The 14,325-nt window shown below is 47.3% G+C and overlaps 1 protein-coding gene across 1 annotated transcript in view; it reads right to left on the reverse strand.

The window, feature by feature from the left end:
* Nucleotides 1–14,325, reverse strand: part of LOC116847322 (single Ig IL-1-related receptor-like) — a 151,074-nt gene that overhangs the window by 44,562 nt on the left and 92,187 nt on the right. Inside the window, exon 3 of the mRNA XM_032822205.1 lies at nucleotides 6,473–6,686. Coding sequence (XP_032678096.1) covers nucleotides 6,473–6,686 — 214 coding nt within the window. The remainder of the gene's footprint in view (nucleotides 1–6,472; nucleotides 6,687–14,325) is intronic.

Raw genomic sequence — 14,325 nt, forward strand, 5'->3', positions numbered from 1 at the left:
AAACGCTCTTTGAATTTCTTTTTTATCCACGAATCGCGAGAAATATCTTTTCGATGAGATGAGAGAAGAGCGAGAAAGTTTTGTCGAAACGCACGAATTCTCACATTTCCGCGAAAATATCACGAACGAGATCCAGAAGTTTCGCGGAGACATTTGGTCGGCGAAATTCCCCGGTGTTTAAGGTCCATTGCGTTTCCGTCGCGACGAAACGAGCCGGAATCCCGACTCGTCCAGGGAGGACTTTAATCGCGAAACGATTCCATCAGCCGAACGACTGCGATTCATTATCTCGCGCGAATAATCCTTCCCCGCGCTTCCCGGCGCGTCACATCCCGTCGTAATCACTAGGAGAAAACGTAAATACATTCTTTCTCGCCTCGCTAAACGATATAATTAAATCGGGCTGGCGATAAATTAGCAATCAACTTTCGCGAGAACTTTCTTATTTAATAATAATATTAAATTCCTCCTCTTTCTCTCTCTCTCTTTCTCTATCTATCTATCTATCTTTTTCGCTTTATCCATCCCGTTTCAAGGAGCCGAATGCACAATAAGACGGACGCAACCGGTCCATCCTGAACTCTCCTCTTTCTCTCTTTATATTTGCAATCGAGTGACAATAACTCCTGAAAATTCTCCGGACTCCTCTTCGTCTCGGCCGCGACTAATTCTTCCGCGTTAGCCGCCTTTCTTGCGCTTTCCTCCACATTTTCTCAAATTTTATCTTTACACTCTCTCTACTCACTACTCTTGTATCTCTTCTCCACTCTCTCCTTCGCTCACTCTCTCCTTGCCTTCTCTTCCCTTCGACTTCCTTGTGTGCTTTGGCCCTCTCGTTATCCGTCGTTTGCTTCTCGTCGTAAATCGTCATGTAAGGGAAAGCTCGTTTTCGCGTTCAAAGGCGCGTGACGGTTCGCATTTCGCAAACAGGTCGGGCCACCACTTCTTCTTCGTTTCGGTTGCAGCCGACTGCATTCCGCTGCGCCGCAGTGTGCATCGCGTGACTGTTTAATCATGCCACATTGTCTCCATATGGCGTGGTCATGCAACATGCATGCGTGTCGCCGCCGTTCGGCTGTCACAAACGTCACAATGTTGCCTACGGCTGCGCTCTCTCTCTCTCTCTCTCTCTCTCTCTCTCTCTCTCTCTCTCTCCTCTCACGGTTGCATCTACCTGCCGCACTTCGCCGCGCAGGGTTGCAAGGTAGAAAGTGATGGCGAGGCAGGGAACGGGCAGAAGGGGAAGGAGGACGAAACGGCCTGGGACATACCTGACGTGGCCACTAATTGGAGGACTGGTTTGCGGAATAATTTCGAAATTTCCCCATGAGACACGCGCGCGCGCGCGCTCGCTCGCTTGCTTGCTCGCGTGCTCTCGTGAGAAACGCGATAGGGCTCGCCGCATCTGCGACAAACGCGATTGCACACATGGTGAAATTAGGGAATTATCGTGGGCCAGCTTAAGTCCTGCCGATATCATTTCGATACCCGTCGACCGTGCAGAAGATCGTGGTAATCGACAATTGGAGCCATGGTGTATTTGTGCCATTACGTCCGCTGTGGAAATCGAGAACTCTCGCGTAAAGCACTCGAGGAGAAAAAACGGAGAGCAAGACAGTATCGGACACGAAACTCGGCGAAAATTTGCATGGCGCGTGCTGAAACACCCTCAAAGCAGCCAAAGCGGGGCGTCCTAGAGAATTAGAGAGATCCGGAGAGTTCTACGAGATTATTTATTTCGATCGGACAAGCACGATATTCTGCATCTTCGCCGAAAAGAGGAGTCTCTCGATTGTATGAGAGAGCGAGATCTGTTTGGAAACAGTTTGCATATTCACTGTTTCTCATTGTTGTGTTGCATAGGCTGCTTGGTTTCGGCCGATAAGCGTCGCGCCACTTTTGGTAGAGGAACGTTTCCAGATCGGGGGTGAGAAGCACCCTCCACATTTCCCAGAGTGAAATTTCACGCGAAAGCTGGCGTGAGCGCCGAGTCACTCGAATTCGGATGACTTTTCGCTTGTACAGAACGAGTTCTCCACTCGGAATCGTCGAGTGAGTACTTTCACTCGAAACTGAAGAGTAAAACCTGACGTAATATACTGTCACTCGCTCTGATCGACCGAAACGCCCGTTCGTATGGAGCCGGAATCATCACTCCAAGTTTGACTGAAACATTCACCCTTGCAATCTCGAGTGGCAGTATTTTCAGCATCGCTACGAGTGAGAATATCGCCACTGTTCAACCATTTTGAGTGATATTCCACTCCAGGAAATTTCGGGAGAGCAGGATCGTTTGTACGTTATCTCGGAGAATTTTCTTTCAGCAATTTCTTTTCAAGAACAATAACGTGTTCTCTTGTTTAATGGATCCCGTAGAGAAGAGGAAGTTGATCAGTGAGAGATGCCCGTTGAGGAGCTAATATTCGGCCACGAGGAGCTCATTAACGTTCTCTCTGTAGGTCTCTCTCTCTCTTTCTCTCTTTCCCCCCCCCCCTCTCTATCTGTCTATCTGTCTGTCTGTCTGTCTCTCTCTTATCACATTCCTTGGCTTTATTTTATCGACTGCGTCGGTTATGGCTGCCAACGCGGCTTCAACGGGGGTGTTAATTAAATTTAATAATCCGACCTCTCTGTGCGCGCGCGAGCGAATCTCCGGAATCTTCTCCAGCCTTTCCTCCTCCCCCTTTCTATTCCTCTACCGTCGGCCGGTCGGTCCTGAATGCAGCTTCGCTTCCGCTTTTCGAATGCGCCCCTCGCCGTCCCACTTGTAAGTTAATTCGAGCCCTTATCTCAAGACAATGAGCGTCATCAATTCCACTCCCAAGTTCCTCCTCAAGAACGCGGAATTTCGACTCGGTCCTGGAGCGACGAATCGAATTAACTCCAGAACGCGTCGCGCTCATTCGCGAGTTCGATTTGCCGCAACGAGCCGATATTTTCCGCGGAAGTTCCGCGCGTGAATTTATACACGCGAGCCCCCGCTAATCCCGCCCGCGTTCGGGAGCAAAGCCGAAGAATGAAACGTGAAAATGATGAAAAATTAAAAATAATAAACGGGGGGTATAATCACAAATGTATGAGGATTCAATTTTTTTTACAATAAGTTTATAATTTCCCGTCGTGGTTATAACATCCGCCTGCACGTTTCACTCTTCATTCGTGCGCGCGCGTGTTTTTTTATTCACTTTTATTTTCGCATGAAGTGAATTAAAACGTTACTTTTGCCGAGAATTATATCTGTTTTTATTCGCACCGAATATCTCTTTCGATTCTAAACGCGATTTTAAATGCCCTGCTTTTATTTTCCCGTGATTACATCGAGAACACGTATATATTACGTAGAGACAGAAGCGCGAAAAAAGAGGTAAGAGAAGAAATATATACGTATATTTCACTTCATTCTCTTTTTATTACTCGCACGCGTTGTCGTCGCGCGCGTCCTTCCGCCGTTCATATCGCGAATTCTTACGTATCATTTGTTATTTCCAGAATAACTTAAAACGACGGCCGTCCCGCACTCTGTCTCTCTTTGTCCCCCATCTTGCCCGTTTATTCCCAAGAAAATTTCCAAGTGCCATTGTATGGTGTGTGTATGTGTGCGCGTGTTTGCGCGTTCGCGCACGTGCGCGTGTCTGACGGGTTATTGTTAAAATAAATCTCACTCTCCGCGCGCCTCTTCTTTCCTCTCCTCGCTAACTCCTTTCGGCTTTTCCCGCCTAACTCAATTTCCCCGTAGCCGCTGTAAACCGCCGGGCCGCCGCTGATGTAAAGTCTAGTTTACGCGAACAACGACGTTCGGCCGGCGTGAGATGTACCGGCAACAAATCCAACCACTAATTAAGAGACGCGGCGCGGCTCGCGCTCCGGGAATTCGGGCTCTCACCTTGAGACGAATGCGCTCGTTTCGCGAGCGGCTATTCTTCGGGGAGTCCATTGAGCCTCGTTCGAGACACACACACACACATATGCATATACACGCCATTGCGAAAGTTGTAACGGTAACGGATTGTCTCTCGCGAGCAAACGCAGAAAACGTTTCGTATCTCCATTGCGTTAAAAAGTTGAATAATTTTTAGGCAACTCAAGAAAATTTTGTGTTATGAAAATTTTATCAAGATAAGTGCTCGTTAAATTCGAATGAGAAAAGACGAATGGCAGTCGAGTCTCTTGAATTCAAAAGACTGCTCACTCACACACAAAGCGAATTTCCCACCCTGAATTAGTCCAAGTGATATTTCCACTCGAATCTAATTTTGGAAATTCCTATCTGATCTACTCTACTTGACGGAATACACATTTCACTTGCACACAATCGATTAAAAATTCAAAATTTTATTTCGAGAAACTCTGAATTCTCTCTCTCTCTCTCTCCTCATCTTTACTTATAAATTGTAAAAACATAATAATATATGCAATGAATTTTATAATTTTATAATTATAATGCGATAATTTTATACACTAAGATTCGTTTTATTCTCGAAATAAAGAAAGAGAGAGAGAAAGAGAAGTCGTCGGAATAGAACTTTTGAAATTATTTTTCGAAAATTAATCATCGAAAACAATTGAGAGGATCTTGAGATCTGTCTATTACACGCTCTAGAGAGAGAGGGGGAGAGAGAGAGAGAGAGAGAGAGAGGGGGGAGGCAAAGTCGTGCAGGATCTCGTTGAAATGACGGTGGTGCGACAGTGAACAACGGCGGTGGCTCGGTAAAAGCGCAAAGTCCACATTTTCGGGTCGAGACCAGGCGCGCTTTCTCTCAGTCTCTCGCCGGCGCGAGAGAGGCATCCGCTGGAAATCTCCGTCGCCGTGGAATCGTGATTCAGGGATCGAAGGACGAGAGGAGCGAGCGAACGCCTCGGAGTCTACGGGCCCCCGAGGTGGATCCAATTATCCCGGAATAAAATTGCATTCGACGTAGGATCGTCCGCGCGCTCGCACGCGTTGCATACACCGCACCACCGCACCTCCTCTCCCTCCTCCTCCTCCTCCTCTCGTCCCTGCTCCACCACCTTTCGCTTCTCTTCCTCCTTCTCGGCGGGCCCGGGGAGTGTAATTTCGCTGTAATGTTGCCGGCGCGGCCGTGTTGTCGAGTCGGTGGTTTCGCCGCGCCGCGCTCGCCGTGTTTACCGTGGCGATGCACCGTGACGGTGCATCGTCGGGAAAATTGAGTTACGGGGGATGGAGTAGCTCTCCGCGCGACGACAGATACCTGCGTGGTTGCGCGCGCGATGCAGCGCCGCGTGGCGCGGAAGAATGGGTCGCAACAGCCCGGCTGAATGTTCACGTTCGCCGTCGCGCTTTCTGCAGGATGCCGCGGAGCTCTACGTACTTACGTACGAAATTCTATTTATCATTTATCTCTCTCTCCCTCTCACACACGCACACACACACACTCTCTCTCTCTCTCTCTCTCTCTCTCTCATTCTGTCTCGCTTCCTCACCCTCTCTTTGTCGATACCTCCTCGGTGTATTGTGTATTCTCGAGCGTACAGAACGTTACCGCGAGCACCGAAGTTCCGGAGGCTTAAATTCGCTCTTATTTCCAAATCACCGAGAGAGCACCTCGAGTCGCGCGCTTTCCTGAATCAATGCGCCCGAAATGCAAGCACACTGAGTACACATTTACCGTAAATTTTAGATCGACGGGTGCTCTGTATTCTGTGAACTCCCACGGAGTTATGTATCTTTGGTTGGTTTCTGTGATAAAGTTAATTGCTACTTTTCTGACTCTCGTCGGCTGGTTGTCAAGGACGGATCAGAAGTTCAAGCGATAACCAAATTATTAAAGATACGGTAAAGGCGAATTAATTAAAGAATTTATATAAAAGAAGGAAGAGAATCAAATAAAAAATAAATAAATAAAAATATAAAATAATATAAATATAATTAAAATGCGTAGATCTCTCCTCTTCTTTTTTCTAAGAAATTCTTTCGATGCGTCTAATTACGACACAAGGCGACATCAAATTATTAAGGACACAATAAAGAGAAATGTAATCGAAGAATCTCAACGACAAAGGAAAAATTAAAGTGAACAAATATTCAAACAAAAGTGAAATAGATGCAACTAAAAAATGCATGCGCTTTCACACTTCCTTCTGTCGGCCTTCATTGGCCGAATCTTTCTCGACGCGACTAATCATATCTTATAAGAGACGCGGTAAAATTAATGCTGGTCACCGCGCGCGCGGTATCCAACATGTCACACCGAACACATTCGCGGCAATCCGTCGGAAAACGACGCGATTCTGCTCGTATTGAACGACTCGATTTCATCTTCCGCCCTGATCTCGCTGCCGTTTTAATAGCTTCAATAATCCCTCAACGATTTCAGCACTAGCTTCCGTCCGTGCAGCTACCGCGCATTACTCCGTCGCGATTCCGATATCGAGTGCTCGCTTCCGCAAAGGAGAGCGATCAACTTTACACCGACCTATGCGTATCTCTCTCGTCACTGATTATTCTACTCACCGGGACACTCGATGCTGCGCTATCCTGCCGTCGCCGGGTAGCGTCGCGTTGCTGCCGCTTTTCCACCAGGTGACGGTGTTCCTGGCGTCGGGCAAGTTCACCTTGCCCATGTAAGCCTCACAAAAGAGTCTCGCGGTGCCCCTGAGAGGCACCAATTGGGAGGCCGGCCTGTACGTGGGCAGCGGCTTGCCTGTGTAGATGCCGGATTCTTCATCTGCAATTCAGATCACGCCTATGATATGTGTGATCGCGCCGATACATAATTAATTTATACATTTATGCATTAATCCGCGCGAATAGATGGATATGGGTTAGAGATTACCTATTACGCGGGGCCACTCTTTACCCGGTGGCTGCGACGGAGGGAGGAAGGGAGACGAGAAGGACGAAAGGGGCTGCTTGATTTATCGCGTTCGGTTGATTAACGTCGGCGCGTTGCGTCTCGACGCTTCTCCCGATGCGGAAAACACGATGAGGATGGAGTCGCGCGGATGGAGATCGCTTTTAATATCGCCGACGATTTCGCGCTTACCGCATCGCCGTGAATCACCGCGCGAGTCGCCCGCATTATCACCAAGTACTCCGCCGCCGCTTCCGTTTATTGTGCCACATTTCATCCCCCGTGTTCATACTTAATGCGAAACTTTCGCCGGCCTCTTCGTCCTCGCGACTCTTTCGTAATCCTTCTCTCTCTCTCCGAGACATCAACTCTCTCCCTCTTTCTCTCATCTATCACGTCACAATGTGATTCTTGGAAATTCTCGCAATAATCAATTTAATTAAATGTTGATCCCAATTTTTTCATTAAATTTAGATAATCGGAATTAATTGCTTGAAGTAATTTAACTAAAGTCAGTTGTTCGACACATCGAACTGTACTTTGATCAAAAAAGGAATTGTTATTATTTTAAAAGTTTATATACTTCACGCGGCGATCTGAGAAAAATCCTCGCAGACGCACGCGACTACATTCGCTAAAATACAACAGCAAAATATCTCAGCGAATGCTCGCGACTTTTGCCAGTTCGAGACAGACGAACGGCGACATACAGTTCTATGTAAGTAATTAAATTAATTAACGGAATTCGCCCTCGCGCGAATAGAGAGGACGGCAAGTTTGGAACGCGCTGTAGGATGCGGTATCAAAGTGCACGGGAGTGTGCAGACCGGGGCGCATCGAATGAAAGAAGCCGGCGGATAGTGGATGGTGGATGGCGGAAGGTCACAGGTCGTTGGGTCGGAACGGCAGGAGAGAGAGACAGAGAGAGGGAGGAAATGGAGACGGTGCATCGGGATGCCGGGCGACGCCTGGGTAATTCAATCAGCACCGATGCACGAAAAACTCCAAATCAAACAGCTGTCTATTAATTGAAGAAGCAAGCGAAGAGGACACGCGTTTGACCGTATGTCGCGTTCAACGTAATTGATTAATGCGAAGTCGAGTCCGTGGTGATGTTACTCGAAGCCACGTTCGAGTTGTCCAATTTTTTCACGCTACCGGATACGCGCTTGAAGCGCGCGTGATACAAAGCTGGTGCAGTAGGTTTCGTCGGAGATGAAATAAGAGAAATGAAATTACCCAATTTGGAAGGATTAATCAAATCCGTACGAGTGAAATGGACAACCTCGATTCGGTGAGTCTATCATTATTCAACGAAGACTTTCTGTTTTTTCGCTCTTAGAGCCAGTTGTTCCAACTTTTTGGTAAGTTAACTGGTGATTAAATCATATATCTGTCTTTGTTTCTTTAACATAGACGAAGACTTCGCATTAGACACATATGATTTAACTATCAGTTAACTTAGAGAAGTTAGAAAAAGTTTGAACAATCGGCCCTTAATAGCCGGATCTGATGCGAGAATCGGAGAGAAAAATGACAAACCATCCGCGCTGATGCAACTCTGCACACACCGATACAATTCAACCTCCGCGGTCACACTCGCTCAGAAGGTCAAAGTGAAAAGTTCGCGCGCGACTTGAGCGATGTATTTTTTAATTGTGCTCGTTCGCGCGCCGGATAAACGAGTCCTGACTGACTTTCCTCACGTGTGTTTATAATAATAACGCGCAAAATGCGCGTATCCGCTACTCGACGCTCACAACGGGCGCCTTCATGCTCCTTCTTGTGACTCTATCTGTAAACTTGAGTGCGGTTAGAACAAACGCCAAAAGGCCGTTGCCACGTGCATTCTTGAAAATGAACTCACGGCGGTAACGGTGGATTTCTCCACCGGCCATTGGCTCGCGGATGGAGATGAGCATCAAGCTGAGCAAAGTTCCGTGTGTCCCGGTTAGATCGACCCATCGTCCATGTTTCTGATTTATCCTGATGTCCTCCTCCTCCTCCCCTTCCCCCCTATTCTCCTGCGCCGTTAACGTTCCGCTACTCGCGCCATCGCCATAGGGCCCACGTAAGCTGAGAGCTGGGCAGCCGAGCGCGCGCGGCTGTATTGGCGGCTTTCGACCTCGTTTCGAAAAAGCACCGAGCATCCGAACTATTCGCCGAGCGTTAGTATGCGTCCGCGTGCTCCGCCGCATCCGGCATGCCGCATGCGGCATGCGGCATCCGGGCCGGCCGGATATTCGGGAACAAACAAACTGCTAACTAACCCCGGACTGTCGGGATTATGATACATAGGCCGCAACGCGCCGTGTCCATTGGCTGCCGCAGCCGCCATTTCGCTTTAAGCGTGAGCATCCGCCTCGGATTCGGTTGAGTTAGGTTGAACTTGGATCAGGTTGGGTCGGATTCGAGAGTTTGGGTTAAGATCAGGTTGGGTCGCGTTAGATCGGGTTAATATGGCGACGCTGACGCGATCTGGAACGTGTCCAGTGACTTCTTACAGTTCACCGGCTTGTTCGCTCATCCCTACAGGATGATTCACGTCGTGAGTGCGTTTCTGAAATCGGCTGAGAATAAAAGATGATAGGGGAGAGTGATCGGGACGTTGTGTTCTCCAAGAAGAAGGTTTCTCTAGAACTTGTCAACGGATCGATCACACTGAGTACACGTGAAGATGGAAGAAGACGCGGAGGACTTGGGAGAAATGGAGGGCACTTCACCTTCCGCGACAAGCTTGCCAAGTCGAGCGTCAGGCGAAGTGGTTAGCTGAACATCTTCGTCAAAGAGTGGAAGACGGGTTCAATTAGTCGGCAAGTAAACGGCGCTTAAATATGCGCGCCCAAGGTTGGGATAAGTTGGGTTAGATTCGCAATTAATATCGCATAATCTCATCAGAACGACGACGACGACGACAACGCTGTTCAACAAGCGCGAGGACTCGAGAGCTGTTAAATTCGGCGAGTTGCAAAGAGCGCCTTCAGAGGGAGCCGCCATTTTGAGCGCTCCAGGGATGATCCTCGCGGCGGGATTGCCGTAACGATTTAATTACACCTCGCGGTAGGTAATTTCGCGAGAGATTAGGTTGGGATAGAGTAAGTGAGCGAAGGCCGCGGGATACGACGACGACGGTGACGGCGTACGCGCTTAGAAGATGGCTGCGGCTCGTCATGCCGAAGGGACGACGATTAATCTCGTAAAGCTCTCGCAGCTTTACGCTCGCGTCGATATTTATCGGAAAGCGGCCAATTTGTGCTCGCCTAACAGCCTTGTCGCGCCGTTCGTTCGCGTTTGCAAGGTTCAGCGCTGGCCATCGGGTCATCCTCATGAAATATGGACATAAGCGAACTTAATCCGACGCAGCCTGACCTAATCTCACTCGACCTGGCTCGACCGATATCTGGGACGTTTTAGAAACGCGAAGATGGATCGCGACGGTCGTTGAACGACGAGGCGTTGTTAATTACGGAATTACTCGCGGTACTCGACGTATTAACTATGCCGTTTTTACATTCGAAACTTCCTCTCCATCTCCGTTGGCAGTTGGACGCCCGAGAGGAGGAATTTCGCGGACGCATTCCTCGTTCAATTTGAAGTGAATTTCTCCGCGGCGGAACAACCTGATAACGCCCCCACGTGTAACCTTTGCAAAACGGCATTATACGCAATAAGTTATTGTGAATATATATATATATATATATATTTTTTTTTTCAATGTAAATAGAGTATATATATCTCAACAAATATTCAGCGACAGGATGCAACAGTTTTTTCCCTCAACAAATTTTGCAACGTATTCGTATCCAACGGAAAATTGTTTTCTTAATAATTTTCTAAAGGTAAATTTTACTGAATAAATTAGCAGATGCACAAGTCAAATGTAGAACAAAAATAAATTTTCCTACTGAGGATATGGAGCGCGTTCTGCATTTCATGTTGAGCTGAAAAGGTTTTACAATCTTTCCGCGCCGTTGACATATGACGTTCAAAATTCAGTTAAATAATTCTGTTGTCTAATTTACGTTCCCGCGGCATCACTGACACGCGACAGAAATCATTAACTCTCTCGCTACCAACGGGACATGTATGTCCCGAGATACATTGTAATAATAACCTCATTTCATTGAATAAACAGCTTTTTTAACAAGCATTCAGAACACATTAGCTGTCACTCTACTTATTACCGTTGGGACAAATATATACGCTCTGCCAAAAACCTCTGTGGGACATCACTATCCAGGCATCTGTCCCTCTGGCGCCAAACATAAAACACTATTTTCTCGCTAAAACTACATTAAAGTATATATTTGATGAAGTGAAAGTAAAAAGAATGTATAAAAAATAACCTCTCTTTACAAGACAAAATTGGTAGCGAAAGGGTTAAATAACTTTCGTAGTCTCTTTCTCCCGTTTCGGGTCTTTCGAGTCCCCGCACGAAAGAAATCACTGCCCGACTCGCGAAGCTCTTTCTAAGGGACTCTCTCCTCCTACTAGGGGCAACATTTTTATCAATACACGAGAGCACGTCGAGACTCTCGATCTGAGCGCAACGAGAGCGAAGCGAGTGCACGAGCGCGAAATTAACGCAAGGCGGCGAATCACGTTCTGCTCGGAGAAACGACGTAACGACCCACGTAACTGCGGGCCGATAATCGAATGCAGCCGACTTGATTAAATCACTCTGCCCGCTCCCCCCTTCCCCCTCCCGCTCCCTCCCTGCGTTCCAACGCGCGGAGGCGAACTGCCACCTTCTCTATTAGCTATTTCATCCACTCTCTATTTCTTCCCGTGAACCCACCCGTTTATGCGCGTCGTACGAAGATAACACGCGGTTAAAAGGAGTCCCCTGCCGCAAGAGGTAGTATCCTTTCGTCCTCGGACACGGAGAGTCCTTCCGCGCGCAAGGACGCGCGGCTGGACGTGGTCGAAAATTCCCGAGGGAAGCGAGAAAGGCGAGTAACGCGCAATAAGCTTCGATAAAGTTAAACCAGCAGCTGAGTAATAATCTAATAACCGCGATAATAACTTAGATAATAATTTCACGCAGTTATTGCTACATTATTATATCTATTAAGTTATCTAGTTAACTGGCGTTAATGTCGGGTATTAGTCGATTAAAATGCTAATCGGCTGAAATTAGTCGGCAAATCAATCGCTCAGAATTAATCAATCGCTCGATGTAATTAATTATTAATCAAACCTTGATCAGACTGATTATACATTGATCGATAATTAATTTCATCGACCAATTAAATTACTCGCGATTACGTATATGACAACTGATTTTAATGATTATTAATATGCTAATTATTCTTAGTCGAATATGCTTTACAATCGACTAATGAGCCAAACCTGCAGCCAAGTTAAATTATGGTCACGAGTTAAAAGTTGCCATAGTTCATTGTTCAAGTTGCCATTGTTCTCTGTGATCGCACGCATCGGAGTTTAAATATGGGTATATCTTGTAGCTGTCGATCATTCGACTAGTCTATCATTGAGAGACACGCACTGACGTAATATATATTATAATACGCGATACGATATGCAATATGGTATCACGCATTACATATGATATCATACATCATATCGTATTATATTTCAGTCACGATAAATAGTTAATAGTATTAGAAAGACCGATGAGTTTCGAGAGTCGGTAAATGTTTATTGCTTAATTGAAGCTCAGAGCACCGGGAGTGGGCTCAAGAGTGCAACTCGTCCAATGACACTCGTCGCTCCGATGTCATATGATTTTTTTACGTTAATGACAATTCGTGAATTGTCAGGCGTCACAAATGGACTGCCGAGTTCAATCTTCGCTGAACCATTGATAATGGTCAGAATTGAATTCTCGGATTGCAGGAGCGGGCGGGCTTTGCGGAGCTGACCCGATATAACACAGCTCTCTCTCTCTGCATATTTGTGTGTATGTGTGTGGTGTGTGTTGCGTGTGTTACACCGAACATTGTCATTGCGGAGAAAGTGGCGATCCAAAAAGCGCCCCGGACGCTCTATCTATTCCCGGATATGTCTATTACATACAATGTCCGCTGGAACCTCGCGGTTGGCCCGGACAGGCTCGTAATTTAGCGTGAAATACGTTTTCCAGCTGCCCGCTGCACCGCGTCGCGCCATCCGATGCGGACTGCGCCGCGTCGTGCTGCGCTGCGCTGCGCCACACCGCGTTGCGCTGCGCTGCATCGCGTTGACGGGAACGACGGGACGGGGGAGGGAACGACCGACCGAGCGAGCGCGACCCGACCTACCCCGTTTACGTTCTTGACCGCTGCAATATGCGTAGCACGTACCATAATCTGTGGCGAGAAAATACGACGGGGCCTGCCATCAAAGACGCGCTCCGAGTTACGTTTGCGCGGTTTTACGGCGTGCACGAAGCACCCGAGCGGGAAACGCGGCCCGCGAGAGCTCGGCGCGGCGGAACTCGAGTAGATGTGACCCGGTTACCTTGATTAAAACATGAAGGGTTTATGCAGTTAATGTATCACGGCTCGTTAAATTCGCAGTATCAAAAACGAGAGCGCATTATCAGACGAGGGATGCAAAGGAGTGACGTGGTGAGCTTTATAAAAGCTCGTGCGCTCGCCGCTTTCGCGGGAGTACGCACATTGAAGATTTTATAATGATAAAACATGTATTTTATAATGTGTTAATCGCACCTGAGACTTAAATAACAAGGCCTAGAAGATGGATAAACAATCTGTGTTCATAGGCCTTATTATTCGAGCCCTTGAAAGTTTTATTTTGCTTTCCCCAATAGACTTACTCTCGATTCCTCTCGATATCCTGAAGATCTCGGAGAGCAAGGATCGCGGAGCAAAGAAGCAGGAATTAATTAAATTGGAAATATAGAAATATAGATACTGAACAATTCAACGGGACAAAATTTGACAACGGAACCGGCAAATCGTCAAGTCAAATGACGGGAAGAATTAATGAACAAAAATGTGTCAGACTTCAACCACCTGGGATTTATTCCGAGAACTATCCGCGATCTATCAAGATTCGACGTCACGTGTGTCCCTGACGTCATATTATCTATCTATCCTTCTCATTATTATGTTGTTTCCGATTAATTCTCGATTAATAAATCCGACGATCGTCCGATTTGATTGTTACTCGAGTGAAACGATATTAATAACAAGTGTCTCGACACGTTGCCACAAACGTCGGATGCGTACATCAAAACGGGGAGATTACTCTCTGATGTGGTACTTACGACACATCCTGATGCGCGCATGATCGCACATTACTAATCTCGGCATTCCCGACACTTATTTCCGCACGAGACTCACTTTCGACAGGACAAAAGACGCGTGAAACGCGGAGCGATGTCGATCGATGCGTTAACGGCGACTGCTCGATGTAAATAGATCTAAAATGGCCGCGTAATGCATTACGGGCGCCGAAAATGCGCGTCAAGCGTGCACGGTGTCGCCCTCAAACGAGGCTGTACACCTCTCTCTCTCTCTCTCTCTCTCTCTCTCTCTCTCTCTCT

Source organism: Odontomachus brunneus, unplaced genomic scaffold, assembly GCF_010583005.1.
Source record: "Odontomachus brunneus isolate Ranch 3 - 2012 unplaced genomic scaffold, Obru_v1 Obru_scaffold_076, whole genome shotgun sequence".
NCBI classification, from domain to species: Eukaryota; Metazoa; Arthropoda; class Insecta; order Hymenoptera; family Formicidae; genus Odontomachus; species Odontomachus brunneus.